Genomic DNA, 24620 nt, shown 5'->3' with positions numbered 1-24620 from the left:
CTCTCGTTGGGCGCGGGCTACCCCAGGAAATTTTTAAAATTGAGAGGCTCTCTGGTGTATTTTAGAGCCCGATTTCTGAGCAACTAACCAACGAACTAATACTAATTTTGTTTCGGTACATTCATATGCCCATCGGTACATTTTACGACTGAGAAAATAAAATGTTCGTAAATTTCATAAATATTCAAAAATTCGTAAAATTCATTCATTCGTAACAAATTCGTAAATTTCATAAATATTAATGTTCATAAATATCTTCGTAAATATCTCGAAACGGGGTGAACAAGTTCGCGAAGAATTTTAGTTCGTGAAACAAAAGAACCAGATAAAAAATGCCGCCTCTTGATAGACAACCCGCCGGACCACCGTATGCGATAAAATGCGCACAATCACGGGCATCACGTCAGCCATGGTGGGATTGATGGGACAGGCAAGAAAGGGGCAGACAAGATACTGTAAAGCAGAGATGAAGATGCGACTAAAATTGACTCCAGATGTGCTCCCGCCACCCGGCCAATACTGACCAATAATAGTACAGAACTCCACTGATGTCAAGGGTGCTCTCGTGTCCAGGTTAGACAATAGAAATCCTGGTTGCTGGTTCGTCCGCTACGGCGTACGAAAAATGGGAGTCCAGACTACGATTTACGGGGAATTTTTAGGCTCGATTACGCTTTACGTGAAATGCGCTGACTACGCTTTACGGGAAATTTTCGCCTCCTCACTACGAATTACGGTAAATAAAATAACTTCCCTACGAATTACGGGAAATTAAAAAGGCCCGCCTACGCCTTACGGAAAAGAGCATGCAGACCCTCATACATAAGCAGCAACTTTTTTGCCCTTACCAAAACAGCACATGGCCACGTGGACTTTGTACTGATGGGTCATCTACTAGTGGAAGAGGCTCCGCCCAGCCCTCCCCATGTGGCCTACCTCATTATGTGATATCATCACCAAGCCAAATAGATACAAGCGTTTCCAGACTACTTCTTAGGGAAGCTTGGCTTACTCCGGCTCAGTGGTATGGAATAACATCCAGCCCCACATTAGGGCAGCACCATCCATCCATACCTTCAAGTCACTTATGGAACAGACATAACTGGGACTCACCATGGACTTGAATTGGCTACGAACCTAATGATTTATTTGTGAACTTATTTACTTACTTATTGTATTGATTTAATTACTTATTATTTATGTTTGTATTGATTTGGTTCTTATCCGTGACCCCTCCCCTCAACTTCGACCTTGTTGAAAAGCGGCCTTGCGCCGAACAAGCATTCGAAGGAAAATAAAGGCTTTGACTTGACTTGACTTGACTTGAGTATGGGAGCCCCGGCATACAAGTAGGATGGTACCCAGGCTAGGAGCTTACTACCCTGACAGACAACAAACCAACAAAGACAACATCACCAGACCACCCGACCAACAAACAAACAAATGCAAACTTCTACTGCAAGTTTGCTTCATTGCGTTATCAAACAAAATGTTGAGACCACTTTCAAACAGCTTCTACAAACAGCCAGCAGAATTATGAAGATACCCGTTCTTAATACACATGCTGCAAACTAAAGTAATGGAAGTCCTCCGAAAATTCTCTTTGTAATGTATTACGTATAACCGCTTTATATGGACGAACAATGGGTTTGAAATATGTGTTTTCGCCCGTCGCGTGCCACCGGATCAGTGTAAACAAGGAGGTTAAATTGGCTTCTCTGCAAGTGAAGGAACCGGGTCCGTGGGACTTGATAAATTATTCATAAATCAATCGCCGCTAGAAATTTACTGGATGGCATTCAGTGACAAATTTCATAACCATGGCATGTCTAGATCATGAGATCAAATCCGGAAGTTCAGCTGCAGTACCATAACAAGCCGCCAGGGGGTCCAAAATCTAATCATTTTGAGGTCTCAAGACCTACTCACCTACCAAGTATCAAGACAATCCATCAAGGCCTTCTCAAGTTATCGTGTTTACAGACACACACATACACGAACGCCTCTCAAAACATAACCTTCTTGGCGAAGGTAACTATTATAACAAATCATGACAATACCAACAGAATGACGGACATAACATTTATTCAATAAACACATGTCTATCATTTCATTGCTTTAGTATGAATATATGCTTTCTTTATAAAAGAAGTGATATTATCTTTCGTAACCGAAGAAACCTTAACCCATAATTATGCACCAAGCACGCAAGAAGACATAGTCTTTATTTGGACATATTACGAAGGACTATTTGCTGTTATATGTAGTCTTTGTGCGTATAAACTTTCGTTACTATATGTAACACCGACCCACTATGATGGCATTGACCACATACCCACCAAATATTGCATAAATAGGAGTTCTAGTAAGTCAAACTTTTGGGATAGAAAGGGTATAAAAGTTATGATTGCTTCATGATTGTAGTTAGGTCACATATTTTGAACATGTTCGCTGCCATAATCTTTTTTTTTCTTTCCAATCAGAATCAACACACACGGTACACAAAGATGACGCCATCTTCTCCCTCGCAGTAGTTGGGGAAGACGTCACGTGACACCCGTTCCCAGCATCCTTCATTCTGCAGCGCCGCCATGCGGGGCTCCAGTTTAGTGTACTCGGGCACCTTGCGCAGGTTGACTTCCCTCATGGTGATCACCACAAATCCTCCTGCAACAAGCAAACGCAACAAATCAACAAGAAAACGCAACAAATCAAATACAAACATACTTTCCACATAAAATAAGCATTCTCAGAAAACAGACTACGAAATCTGTGTCTACTGAGGTGTTTTCTTGTCGCCACAAGAATGTCACTTGTCCTAGCTCCACTGCAGTCGTCGGAGACATTGTTTAGAAGAAGAAGAAGAAGACGAAGGCGCATACCAGGACATTACAGGTGCTTAGAACAAGCCAGATAGATTTAGGTCAGTAAAGGACCCCTACCCACCTGGTTTCGTCACCCTGATGAGTTCTTCCAGACAGTCGCACCCCACATGGCCCTCGACCATCCCACCAACCATCACTGTGGCATCATATTCTCCTGAAAAAAAAAATCACAATCAGCATTAGTGTACATACAAATATGCCTCGGGACTGAAAATAAGTATTCTCCAAGCAAAGGTTTCGGTCTTAGAGGGTCTTAGAATAGTCGATTATAGAGCAAAGTTTGCCTACTAACCTAGATTTCCTAATGACAATACATGCGAAATCGGCCTAAAACGGAATTTGGCTGGCCACGCAAGGCGAGTTAGCCGGCCATAGAGGGTCCAATTTGCCTATGGCCGGCTAACTCCCCTTGCCTACTTACATTCCGTTTTAGACCAATTTTTACTATTTATTCAGCCTGCAAAGGAGTTTTATGGAGACTAGGTACGCCCGGTAGTGTCTGACTGTAACAATAGCCATGCATGCCGGTTAAGTCTGGTAATCCTTGCCTGAATCACCACATGCCAAAGCAACCATACCAGACTTGATAACTTGGCATTGTTAAATCAACCTTGTTAAAGCCTACTTTTGTGCAGTGTAAGGCTCTCCAATATAACATGGATTCGATTTCTCAGTTTGGTACCAAAATGGCTATATGAGTGACATGAAAGAAGGGAAGAACTCACCGTCCACAATGTCCAGACGATTTGTACCCAGGAAGTCTTGGATCAGACGACCGTAGATGTTTTTCTCTTTCGCCAGGACGAGCATGTCTTCACTGGGCTCCAGGGCGTCCATGGACCGGAACCCCACCTTCTGAAGCTGTGGGGGACGATATATAACACTAATATAACTTTAACACACATTTAGGATTGTGCATTACTACTTATCTATTGGCTAAGTGTTAAATTAGTTTATGTCTTCTATGTTCAAATTCTACGTTCTGTACTATATTTGGGTTCTGTTTTGGGGGAACTGTGATGGGGGTTTTATTAAATTAAATATCTATTTGTATGCCACTACTTCAGGCTATGTCCTCTTTAGGTCTCCAGCAATCAACTGTCAAAATCACCTCCCACCCCCCCCACGCAATCGAAAGCAATTAGGACTGACCGCTTCTCCTGACATGCCTGTCCCCGCGGCCACGTCCAGGATCCGTGCATCAGTCTTGCCTTCAAACAGCGCCAGCATACGATTGGCTGTGGCACGGGGACCGTTGTAGTTTGAATCTGTCGTGTCCTGGGAAAAGAAGTGATCGGAAAAATCCTTTATACGAGTAAAAGATATAACGCTTTTTATAACAAATTCAAATGACTAAATCCGTACATTTTAACGATACAAGAACATTTGGATGTAGAGATGTACAAGAATAACAAAAAGCGTCACATTCTTTTCTTTACCAATTTTGATATTGATTGTCCGAACGTACCTGGTCGTAAGTTTCAGCCCAGGTCTTGTAGAAGTCCTGAGATTCCTTCAGAGAAATTCCAGGGCGCTGCGAGGTGCGGATGTTGTTGTTGTAGTTGACTGCTGGCATGTTGATTCAGTAGACAGGTACCTACATGTAGAAAACACAGGTTACATGGGGATTTATACACAATAGACGCCTGCTGGGGTCAAGTTAACGCTAGAAATTGCCAAGAGATTATCGCACCAAGTGTAACGAGACAATTGAGCCCCGAGGCGCCGAGGCCAAGATAGAATGAACACCTGGTTAGTCTATGAAAGGCTAAGTCCATTGCCACCGGCAATGGAAAATTTCATTCTACCATCATAGGAGGGCCTGCATGCGGTTTCCCGGTTACGCATTTCGGTAAACAGAAATCCAGCAACGGATTTTAAGAATTTAAATTCGGGAGCTTGTTTCACGGATTACGGAAAGTTGCCAATATGTGATTTGCAATGGATAGAGGATTATCTAAAAGAAATACATGGGCTCTGTTAGGGGCCAATTTGTTGGTCTTTTGTTCGCACCACAAGAAATCTAGACAAAAGACAGGAAACACTCATGTAGGCTATTTTGTGTCCCGCGCATAACACGAAGGAGTAGACTGAAAAATTCTCACTATTTTCAGTCAGAAGTGATCGGGATATAGAATAGGTGCTACAGTTTGCATGATGAAACACGACAGGAAACCGACAACGGGCAATTTAGAATCTACTTGTTCTGTGGTACACGTGTGTGTTACTAGTATGCAAATACACTTCAGTGAAGAAGACAATGTAGGTCAATTTTTTTCTTCTCGGACGACAGGGGCCCGGCTGTTACATGTGAGGTCTTTCGGTGGGGACGACAGTATCAAATTGGCCAGTCTGTAACCAGTTCGGTGGGGAAATGCATACAGACTGGCCAATATTTTGATACTGTCTACCTAGGATATCTTGTGGTCCTTGGGTCTGACCATAGAGCTAGAAGCCAAATCGGGCCTTAGTCTAATTTCTCTACAAGCAGATGTTTCGGTGGCTGCAAGACGGTATCAAATTGTCCAGGCAGTTACAATATGCCACTCTAATTGCTGGCGCAAAAGAATACCACAACAAAATAAGCCCGATAAAAATTCGTAAGAAAAGTCGAAGCCTACACCTCTGCTTGGAGAGTAAGTATTGCGTCATGCTGAACGCTCACAAGCTTTGCGTGGTGGAAATTTCCACTGTCTGTGTGCACGTGGCCGCCACCCGGCACATTAAATGTAGGTCATTTAACTAAGAAGATGTACACCGTACACCGTAGAACCAGAAATTTTAGCACAGCATCGACACATTTTTTTTTAAAATTCGACACAAAAAAACTAACAACTGTTTAACTGTCACGAGGGAAAATTCTGGGAGTTTACGAAATGATATTTCTTTTCTACCGAAAGTTAGAAAGTTAACGAAAAGTCGAAGAATACCGTAGTTTCTTTGTCTAGGAGGAACGCGACGAAAAGTCGTCCTGAAAGTTCATTGCTTATACTAACACATCATACTTTTAGAACTACTCGCCACTTTATAAAAAAGACAACGCAAACGATAAAATAAGACATAGAATGCACTATTACTTGTAGACTTGACAAATTTGTAAAAAAAACTACAACGCTACTCTAAAATGTGTACCAAAGCATGCATAGGAAGGCCTTCGGAGCAAATATACCGGTAAAATACAAATATCTTACCTTGTTTTAAACACAGTGCTTGTAGTTCCTAGGCTTGACTTACAGTTCCTTCCCCGAAGTATGCCCGTGTGAAAGAGTGCGTCTGAGAGCTTAGTCAAATCCTGGCTAGACCACGAGGTGGCTTACACCATTAGAGACATTTGCATAACTGACAGATAGCTGGGCGCGACAAAACGACAGACATGGGTGTGTCGATTTCTGAGAAGAATAGTCCATTTGTCGTTTGAACAGGGATCGTTTTTTGATACGTCCTACCTTCACTTATTCAAAATTTTCTTCCATTTTTTTGTTATCAGTTGTACACCCCCCTAAGATTTTTGTGGCCGCCTCAATGTATATTCATGTTACCTGACTGTCTAAAGATATCAGGTGTACGAGAGCTGATTGGTTAAAAACTTGTAACTTTCCGACCCGCTGACCTACTTTTGTAAAATCCTGTCTGGTAGGACAATGGCACGGGCACATTGCATAATGTCCTTGGGTAGGGTGGTTATGTTTCTTGGCGTGCAAACAACTGATTTTACTTGGACTACAAAACGACTATTGTGCAGATATTATTGAAAGCCTGAATTCGCAACTGTTGTACTGTACTTAATTTTGAGAGGTCCCATCATTATGATATTGCGCGATGTAAGAGGAATCTAAGCCAAGGATTTTTGATCTACATTTGTACTATTGTGATAAGGTGACTGGTATATGGTACAAATGTGACACGTTTAACCCTTGTCCTCCTGGCCATCCTATGCATTGCATCATCTGTGTATGTGCTGGTCAGAGTGCTCCCGAACGTCAGCTGAACGAACTGACTTTGGTCTGGAATGACTCAGAACTTACTGGAAGGATTTTCTCAGTTTATCAATTATTAATGAATACTGAAATGTCAATGACAGGCCAACACAATAGAGAGTATTTATTATCATCATGATCAGACAGACTCGATCATGCATGAAATCATCATCATCATCATCATCAATCCGGAGGCATGATGATGATGATGATGATTTCATGCATGATCGAGTCTGTCTGATCATGATGATAATAAATCATCATCATCATCATCATCATCAATCCGGAGGCATGATGATGATGATGATGATGATGACGATGATTTCATGCATGATCGAGTCTGATCATGATGATAATAAATCATCATCATCATCATCATGCCTCCGGATTGATGATGATGATGACGATGATTTCATGCATGATCGAGTCTGATCATGATGATAATAAATCATCATCATCATCATCATCATCATCATGCCTCCGGATTGATGATGATGATGATGATGATTTATTATCATCATGATCAGACAGACTCGATCATGCATGAAATCATCATCATCATCATCATGCCTCCGGATTGATGATGATGATGATGATTTTATGCATGATCGAGTCTGTCTGATCATGATGATAATAAATACTCTCTATTGTGTTAGCCTGTCATTGACATTTCAGTATTCATTAATAACGAATAAACTCACAACCTCCTTGCAGTAAGTTCTGAGTCAATCCAGACCAAAGTTAGTTCGGTCAGCTGACGTTCGCTGACACTCTGACCAGCACATACACAGATGATGCAATGCATAGGATGGCCAGCAGGACAAGGGTTAAACGTGTGACATTTGTACCACATACCAGTCAGCTTATCACAAAAGTAGATAAAAAATCCTTGGCTTGGATTCCTCTTACACCGCGCAATATCATAATGATGGGACCTCTCAAAATTAAGTACAGTCTCTTCGGTACAGAATATCTGCACAGTAGTCGTTTTGTAGTCCAAGTAAAATCAGTTGTTTGCACGCCAAGAAACATAGCCACCCTACCCAAGGACATTATGCAATGTGCCCGTGCCATTGTCCTACCAGACAGGATTTTACAAAAGTAGGTCAGCGGGTCGGAAAGTTACAAGTTTTTAACCAATCAGCTCTCGTACACCTGATATCTTTAGACAGTCAGGTAACATGAATATACATTGGGGCGACCACAAAAACTTAGGGGGGGGGGGTACAAGTGATAACAAAAAAAATGGAAGAAAATTTTGAATAAGTGAAGGTAGGACGTATATAAAACGATCCCTGTTCAAAGGACAGTGTATTCTCAGAAATCGAAGACACACGCATGATCGAGTCTGTCTGATGATTATGATAATAAATCATCATCATCATCATCATCATCATCATGATAAATCATCATCAGCATCATCATCATCATGATAAATCATCATCATCATCATCAATCCGGAGGCATGGTGATGATGATGATGATGATTTCATGCATGATCGAGTCTGATGATGATGATCATGATGATAATAAATACATGAAATCAATGAAAACAAAAGAATTGAAAACAACGTCTTCATACATCGTGCGATATTTGTAGCCGACGTAGGTGGCGCTTTTGCGGTGAGATCTACTGCACTTCCCAAACAAGCTGCTAGGGGGCCCAAACTTACGTCACTTCTTCACGATCTATCTACCATCCAAAAATGATGAACTTAGCATGTCCAGGTCGCGAGATATCGAAACCGAACGTTCCGCTACTACCATAACAGGCCACCAAGGGCTAAAATCTAATCATTTCGACATTTCTCATAAAGACCTACCCACCTATCAAATATCAAGATAATCCATCTAAGCTTTCTCGATTGATGCTGTTGACGAACAGATAAGCATACGCACACTATAACTATTAAGATATACAGGCGACCAATAGCGATTCAGTATTATCAAACAACGCTGTCTTCATGCTATTCCCGCCACAGTAACCTTGAACCAGGCAGTAGCGCCACCTGGCGGAATTTGGTGGCATGAGCTTGCCGAAAACTTACGCCATCAGTCGAGGAAACCCGTCTCCTACAAATTACTAGTACACAAGGCGGCTGGTTTTTACCACGACGAATGGTGTGTTTATTGATTAAATCGATCTCAGTCAGAGAGACTTGACATGTGAAATGCCATGTGCAATGGATATCAATGTTCACAGATGTTTTTACCATAAAACTTGAATAACTAGTTCAACTAAACACTCATCTCTATGATCTAATAACATTGCTGTTAACTCGATACATAATTGAATACGTCTATTGAAAACGAACAGTATAATTACATGTGTAAGCTTTGAATTTCGTGACCAAGAAATGTACTGAACAAAGGACGCCATTACGAATTGAATTTAGTCCTTTGTTTCCGTGAGAATCATTCTTGTAGCTATGTACAAAAGCTAACATTATGTGACTTATTCAGATGTTATTTCTAACTCATTACAAATGAAATATCTAATGTATTAACACAAGATGTTATTTCTAACTCATTACAAATGAAATATCTAATGTATTAACACAAGACGATTCAGCAACTGAATGGGAGACAAGACGGAAACTGTGGAAGTAAGGCCATGCTGATTTGATTAATGGATGACATCTTCTGGGAACCCCAAAACTGATGCGAGCGTGCGAATAAACCAAATGTAATTATAATGATATTATTTGGCAAATACCAGACTCATCATTTTCATTTCTTCACATTTTCTTCTTTTCCTTTGGAATTTATTTTGGCAGTCTACGCCATTAGTATCGTTTCCCAACGTTTTTTTTTTGCAATTTAGGCATGCATATAGTTCATTTTGCAGCTGCTTTGTACGATTAACAGTATGGTCAAAAACCTTTGTTTGTTAAGAGACGAAAATTTATGCGAGCGCGGATGCCATCCATACAATCAAAATAACATGGCATTGAAAGATGATAGTTACTTAAGTTTATCTCTAAGTTGTATCAAAGTGCTCTATACCACACAATGATAACACACATGAGTTGATGAAGGAAATAATCTCACAAAGGAACTAATTTTGGAGAATAGGGTTCTCCTACAGCAAACCCTTCCTACAGCAAAACCTTTGCAAGATAAGGCTAGGAAAACCAATGGTGTGTATAATAACATGGGTCAGCTTGTGTCGACTAGAAAGACATAGACTTATGAATTCATAACTAGATGGCTATCGAAATATGATCAAAGTACCGTAAACCAATATGTAGAAGCGTGGGGGTGAATCTAATGTCCATGTATAAAACATCTATATTCCGGTAAAGTCGACGTTTTCTTTGTCAAAAGCTATACTCTTATTTACAAAGCTGTGCACTCGAGCCTATATAAATTTAGTAGGCTTCGTGGTTGGATCCTCGTTTGCTTATTATTTCTGAATTATTATAAAACATTTTTTTGTATACCAAGTTTGCAAACGAGCTTTCCTGTGATCCTTCTCGAGTAAAAATGACCCAAAATCTATGTCACATGATATGAACGGAAGTATGATGTCGGCAAAGGGTAAAAGGTGCTGGGCAGTCTGTTGCGACCCCCGTCTCGGTTGAAAAATGTGTAAGTGTGCAAATGAACTTTTCGATTTTCAATGGGTTACTGGCAGCCTATAACAATCGATAGAAAACTGACATCCAACCAGATAACGCCACACAATAGGACAAAAATGGCACAGCAACGAAGCCTACTATTGGCTATACATTAGAATTCACAGTCACTAGTTGTTTCTGACATGTCTGCAAGTCATCTTAGCAAGCACAAGAAACTGTCAAAAAAGCACTTTATACAAGATTCTCACTACTCATCTTATAACCTGCATGTATAGTCATACTCATCAAGCGAAATGTTGTTGCACTAAGCAGGAACACCGAGAAGAGTACTGAAGAAGGGAATTTTCAAGACTTCTTCACGTCAAGGAGCTGGCATCAAGTACCTTTTTCTTCCGGTGGTAATGATAGAGCTTTCTTGGAGAGAGGCCTGATTAATTTGGAGGAAGGATATCCTTCGGAAAGACAAGTAGGGTTCAAGGCAATATCGAACTGTCGGAATGAGTTAAGACCAATTTCGCAGCCCTTAGTTTAGTTACTATCTTAGACTTCCCATGATTCGTTGCGGGTAATATGGCGACAGTTGGGAATTGTGGGTAGAAGGAAACCAAAATCCACTGCAAACAGCAATTTTTGATATGAATTGGTGGCATGATATTTTGTATGGAATAAATTTGATTCTCATGTATTTTAATGAAATTTTTAAGAGCGTTGACTAAGTCCCAGTTATAATACATATGTAGGGGGGCGTGAGGACTCTATTTGTAGATGAGAGTGATAAAGAATGCTTCAAACATGTTTCATGGTTTGTTTGTTGTGTCTGTACGCGTTGGCTGGTTCGGTAGCAGCGCCTCCTGTTGGAGGCATTTGGGGGTGCAGGTAGGCACGCATCCTGATGACGTCATGCCCAGGTCATCAGGACTGAGGCTCTCCGGCGAGTAGACATCGGGCGTCGGTTCTGACGCAGTCTTCGCTGTGTCCGTGAACACGACAACCTCGGTGCACGTCTGTGCGCCCTCGGAATGCTGACTCACAGGGGACTCATTGGGGCCCTCGGGCGCCTTAACCGCAGACCCAGGGACCTCGAGGCTGAGACCTCTTCCAGGATTGACCTCGGCAGTCTGGACCTCGAGCCTGGGGCCGACCTCGGGTGTGAAGTACGCTGCCGTTTGGACCTCGGGCCGCAGCGTGATGGACCTCGGGAACTCTGGCCGAGGTCTGTAATAACCATGCTTCCCGTGCATGTTAGATGGCGCATCTTCCCGGATCATTCTCTCTTGTTTTCTGCGCTGCTTGGAGAGACCATTGTACTCCGTCAACTGGAGAAACATAACATATTACAAACATCATCAACATAATATATCATAAACATCATCAACATGATACATCGTGTATACACATGACGTATCAACGACCCAAATGAACGGTCAAAGACGGACGCAGATTATGATATTTTGCTCTATGTTTTTAGTCTGTAAAACCAAGTATATGTGTAAGAATATAGACTTTTTATATGTTTACGGATTTGGAAAGACGTCAATCATGTAACTTGGTTAATTTTGTCTGACCCTGACTTCTTTCTCCATGATCTCAAAGGAAAGTGCCTAACAGGCCGATTTAAGTGCTTCATGAATTAAGGCTCAACAAACACACACTATACTCTGCTAGTCACGTATTTTCAGCAATTCCATTTTCGAACAAAAAACGAAGCAACCCACATCAAAAACCGATAAGATTTACTCTTGCGTCATCGGATAACGCCAAGTCCTTGATATATCTGACCACGGTGACTACCTTTGACGTTAAAGATCCTGATATACTTTTGGAGATAGTTTTGATCCGATTAAAACTGCAACGGGACGGTTCGACAAATGGAATGTACTGGTATTGAAAGTGGCATAAGAAGCTCTGTCTGTTTGCGCGTTTTTGTCTGAGTTGTCTGTGAAAACAGCGTTAACCTAATATAACTCAGACAAGTCTACAAGCTAACTTACAGACAGTAAATCAAGAAATTATCTGTACATGGAAAGAGACTGTTTGATTGAATTCGTCTTAAGATATGCAGATTCAAAGTCTCAATGGTGGCAGTTAAGATCTAAGAAAGAACGTCTTTCTGTGAATCTGTGTACATGCCAGTTGATTTAAATAAAAATTGAACTTGAACTTGCAAGACAAACATCTAACGACGTCGTATCTTGTCTAGACATCCAGTAATTCACAGCGTACCTCAGTTGTGTGAGCGGTAAAATACAGTTTAATATAATACACATATCGTGCACCTAGTGTTGTTTCGATACTTAATTGCCTACAAGTATGGAGATTCTATTTTCACACACAGGAGTTTAATGTTCTTTCAATTTACTAGGTTTTATCTTAAAATTGGTTGGTTACCTCGTATGGCATCGGCAATGACTCGTCATCCTCCACGCCGTCCCGCAGGTTCTGGTAGTGAGAGATCACCACGAGGAGCAGGATACACTGGAGGAACGTACAAAATACTTCAGTTTTCCTTCACGGAAGTATTGTTTTTGGTATGCTTGTGTTTATGTGTGTGTCCGTGTGTGTGTCTGTGTTTCTGCATGGCCCTTAGGTGAAGTTGTTATAATGGTTTTGTTCGGGTTCAGTCTGTACCAAGAACGGAAAGTCATTAGTCCCATCTGGTAGCACTTGTTGTTTTCTCAGGTGCTTTAGTTACATGACCTCCTTTGTTGGTGTTGTTTCCATTGTCCGACTTGTAGACACCATGGTGAATAAGAAGAGGTAGCAGTCACTATCACAAAAGATCTAAATATTTCATGGAGGTCTTAGATCTCCGAATTCTTGTTCTCATTCTTACACAGCTTTGTGGTGTAATGGGAGTCCCTGGAATAGGAATTTGAATGAATTTCTCGTGTTTGAGGAGAACCACACTTCGACTACATTAAAGCACCAAAAGATTAGGGATCCCTCCCAGTGTGAGTGGTTGAAAACCTGACAGTCCTATGGCTGCACCTGGGGCACGTATCGAGGTACCGGAGTTATTAGCACCAAATGGCAGCCATTCCAAACCCTTGCGATTCAGCCCAATAATTGTAAGCTCTTTACAATGCAAGCATTGACTTCACGGAGAGAGTAGCCAGTCCACCCAATAACACATACACTGTAGCAATAATCATTTCTGACAGGGAAGCGACCTATAGAGCATTCTAAAGCTGAAAAAGGCTACATGTACAAATGAGTATGGATTCCTACAAAGTTGCACTCATCGCCACATATTGATTTAATGACAAATTAGTTAACTCCTCTTCTTTCATTACAAAACATTGTACATCGTCGTCAACGTATAGGGTGTAACGTTAATGTGTATGAGCCATATAATTGTATCCGCTGGTTTGTAGCATCATAAAGGGTGTAAGAAAAAAACTCTCTTAAAGAGCGTTCAGGTGCTACTAATGGTTTTGTGAAAGGGCACTGGGCATTTCCACTAGACGATCGTCAGTGAGTGACCGTTACACAAGCAACATTGAACTTGTGTAAACCTTCATCTTATAATTGGAATGTGGCGTGTGATGTTTAAAGGCAATCAATGCAATTTCTGGGCAGCATAACTGGATTTTTAAAGTCACTTTTCTGGTCCTCCTTTTAAGTAGTAAGCTAAATCAACCCTATTCCATAGCATACTGATATCTGTGAGGCAAAAATGCGATGTCACGGATGAAAACGGTTGCTTGTTTTGTATCGTAGGCTGGCTATAGCCATTTATGGACGGTAACCATGGATAAAAGGGGATGCTTTTTTTGGGGGCCACTTCAAACGCTTCAAGTATGAAATGATGACGAAACTGTGCTATAAAAGAAATGGCCGTAAATATAGAATACAACACGGGGTATTCCGTATCGCCCGAGGTACCAGCCCGACCGCGCGTCGGATCGCCCGACGGCCGAAGGCCGGAGGGTGATCCGATCCGCGGGAGGGCTGGGACCGAGGGTGATGCGGAATACACCGTGTTGTATTTTATTTATGTCATACCCACCCACGAAAACACGCCTTTCAATGCGAAATGAGCAAAGATTTCGTGTCCCTAATCCCAAAAAACGCAACAACATCAATTCCAACGTCCTAATTTTGCATTCGAATTTTCGAAAGCGTTGTACGCGGTTAGGGCGAAACGCGTTCGAATCGTTCTGTGGAACATTTGGAAGGGCCGGGCTGTACGCGTTAAGAACCCCCGGGCCGTACCGCTAGTTATCACACGGGCCGGAACACCCGTATCGAACGTAATCGCGGCTCAGGTAGGACATAAATGTCAATATCACACAGATTTTCTCGTCCAGAAAAGATTTTCTTTTGCCACCCTGACATTGAATTTGATGTCGTTAAATATAATTTTTAAACACACACAAGTAAAAAAAACGTTTATGTGTGAAATTCGTTGAGTGATTTGTCAAATCTTAGTATAGTATCTGAGAGATCACAGAATCTAGTGGCCAGAGGCTGTAACGATGGCCGGAGGGCGACTTGTTTGATGTTAAGAGTATATAATGACCTTCAAAGCGACTGTTTGAATCTCGCTGCATGGACTACAGGATGCGGGAGTAATTCAATTGCGCAGCTAAATAAAGGTGCAGTATAGCGTTAACAAGTTTCGCGAAACTTCTCTCCATATTTGGACATTGGCAAGGCGAAGCTAGCGACATGTCAAAGACGGGTTTAATCATATGCTGTGATTGGTTAGAGCAGAAAGCCAATCATCTCCATATTTGGACATGCCAAGGCGAAGCTACCGACATGTGAAAGATGGGATCAATCAAACACCGTGATTGGTTACAGCAGAAAACTAATTATCTTCATATATGTACATCTCCATATATGGACATGCCCTGTCAAAGATGGGATCAATCAAACGCTGTGATTGGTTACAGTAGAAAAACTAATAAATGTTGGACAGCTTCTACTCTGCATTCAAACGTCCCAGCGTGGACTTTTTCCGCAGAATACATTTTTTAGTTTTTTGACATTCCCTGAACATGCAACTTCTTAGAAATTTTCTAGGATATTCAACTGCCAATGTGCCTTACGTTATTGATATTCCTGCCATATATATTATCTTCTGAAATGCGTTACCTAAAGACTTTGAGTAATTGGACGTTGAGTTAGGTCGAGACTACCAGCGTATAGGTCAAACTTCCTCGCCTTTGGAAGTCGAACTATGACACTGAAGAGATATGATTAACGGATGCCTACTGTGTAAGGATGTGCATGGACTTAACACCTGCATAACGCCATACATCAAGATAAAAGAAAGGTAACATTTGCAAATACGGGGATGAGACTTTTGGCAGAGAGGCGACGAATAAAGTGTCCTAAAGCTAGATCATGGCGGCAAAACAAAACAAAATACTGGATACTGGATGAGGAAATCTGTCTGATATTTTCGTCATCATTTCAGCATTTAAAAAAGCCCGAAAAAGGGTTAGGTGAGGAGTCTCATTATTTTTTTGGTACCGTTCATGAATAACTGAATTATCAATTTGCTGGTCATTCCAGCCTATGATACAAAACAAGCAACAGTTTTCCGTCTGCCTCAACCGTCTGCCTCAACCCATTTTCCGTTTTCCGTCTGCCATTTTCCGTTTTCCGTCTGCCTCAACCCATTTTTGCCTCGCACATAACCGGTATGCTATGGAATAAAATTGATTCAACTCACCAAATGAAAAGAATGACCAGCAAATTGATAATTCAGTTTTGCCGACTGACAACCAGCATTTGGGCATCGCTCGAACTTACCATCGGTATTGCTGCAACGATATACACCGCCATCAGGATGCCGAGTTCCATAGCTTTTCCCTGAAATTAAGGAAAGAAACCAAGTGTTATATCATCACTCAAAGTGTTCTTCATTTCGCAGTTATTGAAACATGCTACGTGCTCCGATTCAAGAATGAGGAATCTGTGGCCATATTTCAAAGTCCTTTCAAAAACGCTAACCCTAACCCTAACCCCAGCCATAATACTAACCTTCTACATCAGTATAATGTAATTGACCTATAAAAACACCTGCGTTTCATAATATATTTTCCTTCAATGAGTGTCTAATATGACGAATATTGATTGACATTGCGTACTAGTTACGTAGTAACCCATATATATAAACATTGGTACCAGCTGCGTTCTAGTCCTTCATAGTACTTTACATCAATAATCAGTCCAAAGAACACCTGATGATGAGTCTAAAACCAAAGGCCACGCATCATTTATGATGTAAAGGCGAATAGGTTAAGAACTGAAAGAATATGACCTTTTGTATAACGTAAAAACACTTCCGACGTTTCATCTATGTGTGTGTGACCACAAATCCCAGTAAATACTATTTAACCTGATTTGTAAAAACGTCGACTTTGAAAAGGTTACTAGCAGATCAGTTGTTGTTGTTACATAGCCTCTGAGATTTGATCTATATAAAGCACTCAAACCTTTGTAGAAACATCATATAAACACGTTTCATCTATGTGTGCGGGACCACTAATCCATAAATACCATTTAACATGATTCGTCGACTTCGAAAAGGCTAATAGCAGAGCTCAAAAAGGATCAGTTGCTGTATGTTGCTACACCGTAACATAACGTCTTAAATTTGATCTATTTAAGGCACTCAAATCTTTGTAGAAATATCGTAAAAAACACGTTCCATCTATGTGTGCGGGACCACTAATCTTTAAATACCATTTAACATGATCCGTCGACTTCGAAACGGCTAATAGCATAGCTCAGAAAGGATCAGTTGCTGTATGTTGTTACACCGTAACACAACTTCTCAAATTTGATCTATATAAGGCACTCAAATCTTTGTAAATATCATTTTAATGTGAGTTTTAAAAGGCTGGCGTTTTTGACAGGCTAGCAGGAAATGGTCCAAGATTAGTTGTTTTGACGTGTACATATAATAGTGCGAATAATCCATTTCCGACGTTTTGTATCCGTATGTGGGCGACTAGGAATCTCTGTTAATACCATCTAAAACGAAAGACACAGCATTGGCGTATGTACAGGCTAGTATTGAGCTCATAACATAGATCAGTAGTGATTATTGCATCGTGAGATCACTTCTGACATCTTGCAAGGCTTAACTTTCAACCTCTATTCTAAACCTCTACTCTTAGGCTTCAGGACTCTTTACAAAAGTCAAACAGATCAGAGTTTATCAATGATAATCTATATACAGCTTATATATCAATCGTGAGCAGAAATCAAAGATGCCAATTCCCTTTGACTGAACAAAGGAGTGAAATGAAATGATACTTCAAACGTTCTTCTTTTGTATAAGTATAAAGCTAATATCTACGCGTGTGAACGCCGAGAATTTAGGTTACTTTATGATTTATGAGACTTCAAACAGGACAAAAATGATTTTGCTCGCCCACTCACATCACCAAAATCCAGTCCATTGATAAACTCTGATCTGTTTAACTTTTGGTGAAGAGTCCTCAAGCCTAAAAGTATAGGTTTAGAATAGAGGTTTAAAGTACGAGGACTTAACCATAGGTTTCTAGGGCCAAGCGTAATAGTACTGTCTGCCCTCTACTCCACTGTTCCCAACCCACCTCCCTCAAGACATCGACGTTGTACGACGTCCCGTTGCCGTTGTTCAGAGTGTTGAGTGTGGCCAGGATGTTTTCGAACTCCACCGCCTCCGTGGCGACGTGCACGATGGCAATGATGGTTCCCGTCGCCATAAAGACTGCTGCGTAGGTGATCCACGCCAGACACAGCCACTTATTGGCCTGGAAGTAATACGTATGTCTAGTGTACATCATTCTTTTTCACTGAAATTATATGGTCATATGTAAGTTAACCACGATGTAATAGAAAAACTCTGTATCTGTATAGTCGGTATAACCGCCCTTCGGCGTAATACCCCAGCTAGATAAATATTAAACTCTGTAAATTCGCCTACAAATGTCTCAAGAATAGAGAATAAACGTGTAAAGAGATATAGATAGAACATAGCAACTTACTGCATTTACCCCAAATAGGGGATGAATTTGCAGTAAACGTCATTGCAATCAATGTCATTTATAAGTAGATGAAGGTTAGACATCCAGGTAAACGACACTCACTGACGATTCAAATTCTACTACTGACTGATCATTTATGCAAATCACTTTATGCAAATTACTTTATGCAAATCACTTCATTTGAATACATTAGGAATTACCAGCAGCACCCCCACCATCAAAGCCAGACTCATGATGATCATCACTACATCGGCTACAGCGCTGCTGCAGAGAACTGAAAAAGACAGGAAGGCATTATGCCTTCTACTATCATGCTATGTATATTTTGTAGACTGTTTGAGTAGCCCCATCACTGAATAAACAAAGTTGTTGGGCACTACTAAACGTTTTTATTTTTTGTCAGCTTGTTATGGGTGGGATGCCCCAGATAGGGCTTGCCCCAATAGGAAATAGAAGTAGAAGAGAAGTTTTTGAAATGGCACTCCGCCATCTTTCTTTACCTTAACTCTGTATATGTCGTCACATGACCTGGGGTTAGAGGTCAGACAGGTCACGTGATGAGGGTGTTGTAGATGGGGGTGGGCGTCACACTTCACATTTCACATTTCATCACACTTCAATGATATTTTAATCAAGTTAGCCCAAAATAGACCTGAATATTGGACTCATCCTTGCTTGGGAATTGATTATATTTCCCCCGTTCACTCAAGAGAGACAAATGCACTATGACTTTCAATTACGAAACTTTTCCGGACGACCTTCAGCATAGTTGCCTTTGGCACGAAGCCATTTCAATGAATGGAGGAAGACCGTACGCAAAGGGTAGCAATCAGCATCAATTTCCTGAACTCTCTAGACTAATAAATTCTTCAGGAAGGTGCACCTAATGGCAGTCATGTCTCTAAGATCAATATATCGTGGGATGTGATGGTTAGAAAGAGATGGCTTTCTTACGAACTGCGGGTTCAATTAACTACAAATTACGGGGAAGTAGGCATGTTTTGGCATGATCTTTTGGAAGGATCACCATAGTGCAATTAATTTGAAATTTAAAAAAAAGATTGAGTAGGGATGCACTAGTGACTAATTTCTTAGTTAGGTAGGGGAATTTGACACATTTTCTGATTTCGTTAGACTGATACTACCGTCTAAAACTTTAGGAAAAGGGAAAATTTACGCTTGCTTTAAGGTATTATAAACAGATAAATGTTAGGGAACCATTTTTACATCGCGTGTATGGAATTAATTTGTTAGATCCTCTGATTGACAATGTCTAAGTAAACATCAAAGTTTCACAAACTTTGCATGATTTCGTGCATCTTTGTCATTACATTCGCCGCCAATGCTTACTAGTATTAGCCCCCAAACCGTTGGTATTGTAATGTATGCAGTTCGTGCGAGTCTTCCTCCGAAAGTCGTAATAACCATCCCCAAGAAAATGTTTTCGTGTCTAGAAATGTATTGCAGGGTAATGATAGGGTATCAGGAGATGTTAGAAACTCTCCCTTGGCCTGAACCCATCATTGAAAAGGCACGAAATTCCGGGAAGCATAACTTCCTTCCTGACCCGTTGTCTTGGTGCGGAATTCGTGATTAGGCCATGTTGATTTGATTATCATATGCCTGACATCCTCTGGGAACCCCAAAAGTTTGAAATTTTATTTCAAATACCACATTGCAGACAACGGTCTGAATGGTGGTCAGTATTTACAAAATCCTTTGTTCTCATTTTATAATACACAACTTGTGGGTATTTACAGTTTATCCATTGTCCTCATCAGTAATTCTTAATTTTTATATACAAGACATTATCATCTGTTAATGATAAAAAATAATTACATACTGAAACTCGCACTGATTACAAGATAAGTGCTACAAAAATAATGCGATCGTGAGAAGAAAAAAATTGCCAAAAAAGTTGCCTTCATTATGACATCTACGTTGTGACGAAGGTTGAACAAATGAGTAAACACACAGAGTATGGTATGGCGAATAGTAGACTCTTCCTTTTGACTTCTTCACATTTTCTTCTTTTCCTTTGGAATTGCTTTTGGCATTCTATAAGTATCGTTTTCCGATATATTTTTATTGCAACTTGCGGCAGATATTGTTCATTTTGCAGCTACTTTGTACGATTTACAGTATGGTCGGAAACTTTTTTAACGGACGAAAATTCATACGCGCGATCCATATAGTATCAAATCAATATGGCCTAATAACCATGAACATCCTCTGCAAAATGTTTTGAACTCGGGTCTAGCATTCTTGTAGAGTTATTATTGAATATCATTGCGATGTAAGTATAGCAATGGTCTTACCTAAAGCCTCATTGAAAAAGTGATAGGCACGAAATTTCAGGAAACTACTTATCGACCTCTTGTCATGCTCCGCAATTTGTAATAATCATGCACTGGAAAATCCTTTCGAACCGGGTGTGTAGAGGTTATGTTGAGTAATAATAGGGTATCTGATGCCAAGTATGTAATGTACGTGCAACCCTCACCTGGTTTGAACTCTTCCTTCAGTGACGTTACAGTGTTAGCCAGATCCACTGACGCAACAGCCTGGAGAAAAAACATATCACATTACCACTTGAAAAATATTTCAGTATAACACATACAATAACACATACAAAACAATGCGTAAACGATTTAATATCTCTGACTCAGCATAGATTATTGTGTCTTTTGATTATTTCTAACTCAAAAGATGGCAGATAAAAATGTGCTTACAAAAGTGAAAGACAGTAATAGAAGTAGGAGAAACGTCTTTTGTCATTTCCCGTTCCTTATCTTTGGCAAGCTTCTTGTCTTTCTGCTGTCCTTCATAACGACACTATCCTTCATTCTGACACCAATTTACAGTCTCGTCATAAAATGTATGTACCCGCAGGGCTGTTAGTACGCAGAATTTGCGAATGAAATATATCATATTTGTCATTTTGAGGGCAATGTTTTGTTCCTTCATAATTTTTTCTCACTTTGTAGCCCTTCAACAAGGTTCCTCTTTCTTTCGACTGTGATAACATTCAAGTAGATTCTCAGAAATACACTTCAAGTTTGTTTCATTAACTTGATTACACATTCTTTTGTTCGTAAACTAAATTGAGGAATAAATCATGTTTGACATTTTTAGGGCAATGATGTTTTTTCTCATTTTGTAATCCTTCAACAATATTCCTCTTTCTTCCGACTGTTATCACATTCAAGTAGATTCTCAGAAATACATTGCAACAGTTTGTTCCATTAACTTGATTAGACGTGTAGAAGAATAAATCATATTTGACATATTTAGGGCAATGTTTGTTCCTTCATATTTTTTCTCATTTGTAGTCCTTCACCAAGGTTCGTCGCTCTTTTGATTGGTATAACCTTTCAGAAATGTCACTGCAACTGTGTGTATCATTCAAGTGATTACACGTGTACGCCAACGAGTTAAAGATCGTGACTACCAGTCGTGATCTCTGCAGCACTAAGCCCTGCGTACACTTGTTGAAGATAATGTAATTGCCAGTTCCTAATTACTCAGCCTTCAGGATTAGTTACTGATGAACAACTTAACTCACTAATGCCTAGACTGATTAAGCCACATTGTCAGCTCTGGTTAGGAAACGAAGGCCGTCTTCACACTGGGCTCGCCGAATCGTGATCTTGGTATATAGCACACCGCACCTCTATCTGGTACACGTTTCTTCTAAACCGTGCCCAAGTACAAACCGGCCAAGCTAGAATCCTTGATAGTTTTATTAAAAAAAACAATAGCGCTGCATTGCTAAAAGTAACCTGTACCTGTTCCTGAATAATCTGAAAACGTAACATATAGTCTTTAATGGCAGCAGAAACCTGACTAAGAATGAATAAACGACAGAATGTTTAGACAGAAAGTATAATGCAGAGAACCCATATTTTTACATTTTGAAAGGATTTGAAATTAAAGATGGTGGTCAACGCCCATACAATGATTTCATCTCTTTCCAGAGCTAAATTGTCATTTTTGTGGATATATGTGGGGGCACCTGACACTGTCAGACTTTCCGGCTATAACTTTGGATTTTCACATAAGACAAACTTCCAAGTCCCAGTTCCCATAGGAAAGCCGCAGCCATATCTTAAGTCCTTTCCGGGCAATAGTTGTCTCGAACCAAATCTTGCAGATTGCTCAAATACTCAGCAACAGCCAAGATTTTATGCTTTTTTCAAAATCCCCCCAAATTCTTACAAATAACCTACTTAGCTTTTCCTGTCTACACAGCAAAATTGCACACTATATCGAGGCATTTTACATGCACAAAACGACTTTATAAGCACATTTTGGTGAGCACTATTACACTCGACGTATTCCCTTTGAGTTATATTATACGCCACAAGCACTGCCTAGGGGACAATTTGACGAAAACCACATGGCTCATTGCATCAAATAAACATTTAGCTTATCTTATAAACCCTAACATCACCTATTTTTCATGTTCCATAAATTATTCAAGAGGTGTAAAACAACATCTGGCTCGACCACTTGCAAACCAACGTCACCTCCAAACCCTCAGAGACAACCAAAAGGCCACCTGGACTATTTCCTAATCCATTTTGCTTTGCCTGTAATTTCAAGGCTCATATGCTGTACTCAAATCTAACAGAAGACCCTGAAGCACGTTTTTGCTGTCTATATGTGATAGGACGTGAAGAAGTTATCTTTGCAACGCAGCAGGGATGATGCTGTGCCCGCTGGCTTTTCTCCGGACGTTTTTCACCGAGGTTGTGAAATTACGTCTCGGTGCAGATTTGGGTGCGCTAAACGAATTTCCGGTGACATTTCTTGTTCATCTCTGAAATCATCACACAAGGCCAAAACAGACGTAATACTGCGTGGTTTGTGGATGTTACGTATATTAACGCTGGGCTTCTGGGGATTTTGTATATTGGAGTGTTAAATGAGTAAATCATCTGTAACGTTACCTTTAAGTAAGTTCTAATCAAGTTTACAATGTATGAAAGCCCTACAGCTAGCCCTACAGCTTAAATGCTAAAATGGTGCATTTTCTAGTCTTTTTCCAGTCGACTGAAAGAAACGGAATCTTTAATTCATATGTAAGCTTTATGGCATGCTTAACTATTCATTATTCAGATTTCATGTAGTGTTATTTATGTCTATCCTTGCATAATGCTGCCATCACCAGGTATCATATATTCCTTCTTTCTACATGAATCCCACATGAGATGCCGTAATACAAGTCAAAGAGCCAATATATCTTTTTAACAAATGACTACACTGTCACTGGAGAGTAGCAAAAGCCTACATCGCTCAAAAATGGAGTCTCTCTACCAATGATCATAGTAAAATTCTAGTAAAGAATAGTGTTGTTCCAAGAATCATACATAAGAATAAAATCTGATGTCGAATATTTTCCTTTTTTTTTTAGAAATGGAAGAAGTGTTATTTGTAACAAACTTAATGCAGAGTGTCGCATTATAGAGCAGAGTGTGGAATGATCTAATTTTGTTGCTTCTAACGTAAATTGTAATTTGCTACCGATTCCTTCGACACAAATTACCACTAATGACACTGGATCCGGACCCCTGCCTTACCCATGATTGACTTTCATCGGACGATTTGTTGATTTCTTTCGATTTTTCCCGCTAAAAGCCCACAGCACTCTCCCTACGCTACAGCACTGTTTAGCCTGTTGCTTCTTTCCCTTGTGGAAAGCTGCTCTTCTCCATTGCTATGTAATGTTGTGGTGGCAAACCCTTGGCAGCCAACCAAACCAGACATTAGCCAGACGTCATTGGTTATATAAGTTGGCATGTTTCATGTTTCATCCATTCATACATATTCAATGTGATTTCATAAACAGAGAACATACTACCAAAGCGATGATTTGCGCTCTACATAATTTGCGCTTTTATATCAAACGCTATTTATATATGAAAGGTAACATTTGCAAAGCAAATGCATAATGTTTACCTTCGCATATGGTCTGCTCTGTTAATTCTTACTCAAACACATGTATTTCGTGACAGAAGTCTAAATACCTCCTGCTATAAAATTGCAACATGATGTAACTCAACACTAGTTACCATGGTGACAGACGTCTGGTTCAGGTCATTGACCTTATTTGTTTGGAGAAAATGAAGCAATAGATCTAGAGCAAAAGCGATATGTTTTTCTTCCGAATCGGTATAGATTTAA

At 40.3% G+C, this 24620-nt stretch overlaps 2 protein-coding genes across 2 annotated transcripts in view; both read right to left on the bottom strand.

The window, feature by feature from the left end:
- LOC109468410 overlaps nt 1–6283 on the bottom strand; it is an 11359-nt gene extending 5076 nt beyond the window's left edge. Inside the window, exons 1-6 of the mRNA XM_019766661.1 lie at nt 6077–6283; nt 4354–4482; nt 4038–4163; nt 3611–3746; nt 2947–3039; nt 2491–2667 (exon numbers count right to left, since the gene is read on the bottom strand). Coding sequence (XP_019622220.1) covers nt 2491–2667; nt 2947–3039; nt 3611–3746; nt 4038–4163; nt 4354–4461 — 640 coding nt within the window. The 5' untranslated portion in view covers nt 4462–4482; nt 6077–6283. The remainder of the gene's footprint in view (nt 1–2490; nt 2668–2946; nt 3040–3610; nt 3747–4037; nt 4164–4353; nt 4483–6076) is intronic.
- Nucleotides 6284–9991: 3708 nt separating this feature from the next.
- Nucleotides 9992–24620, bottom strand: part of LOC109468409 — a 32534-nt gene continuing 17905 nt past the window's right edge. Inside the window, exons 2-7 of the mRNA XM_019766660.1 lie at nt 20938–20998; nt 18635–18708; nt 18021–18200; nt 16207–16266; nt 12832–12918; nt 9992–11759 (exon numbers count right to left, since the gene is read on the bottom strand). Of these exons, the coding sequence (XP_019622219.1) occupies nt 11241–11759; nt 12832–12918; nt 16207–16266; nt 18021–18200; nt 18635–18708; nt 20938–20998 (981 nt within the window). The 3' untranslated portion in view covers nt 9992–11240. The remainder of the gene's footprint in view (nt 11760–12831; nt 12919–16206; nt 16267–18020; nt 18201–18634; nt 18709–20937; nt 20999–24620) is intronic.

Source organism: Branchiostoma belcheri, unplaced genomic scaffold, assembly GCF_001625305.1.
Source record: "Branchiostoma belcheri isolate BF01 breed outbred unplaced genomic scaffold, Haploidv18h27 scaffold2, whole genome shotgun sequence".
Taxonomy (NCBI): domain Eukaryota; kingdom Metazoa; phylum Chordata; class Leptocardii; order Amphioxiformes; family Branchiostomatidae; genus Branchiostoma; species Branchiostoma belcheri.
Note: the sequence above shows the minus strand (reverse complement) of the source record. Positions and strands in the feature narration are given on the sequence as shown.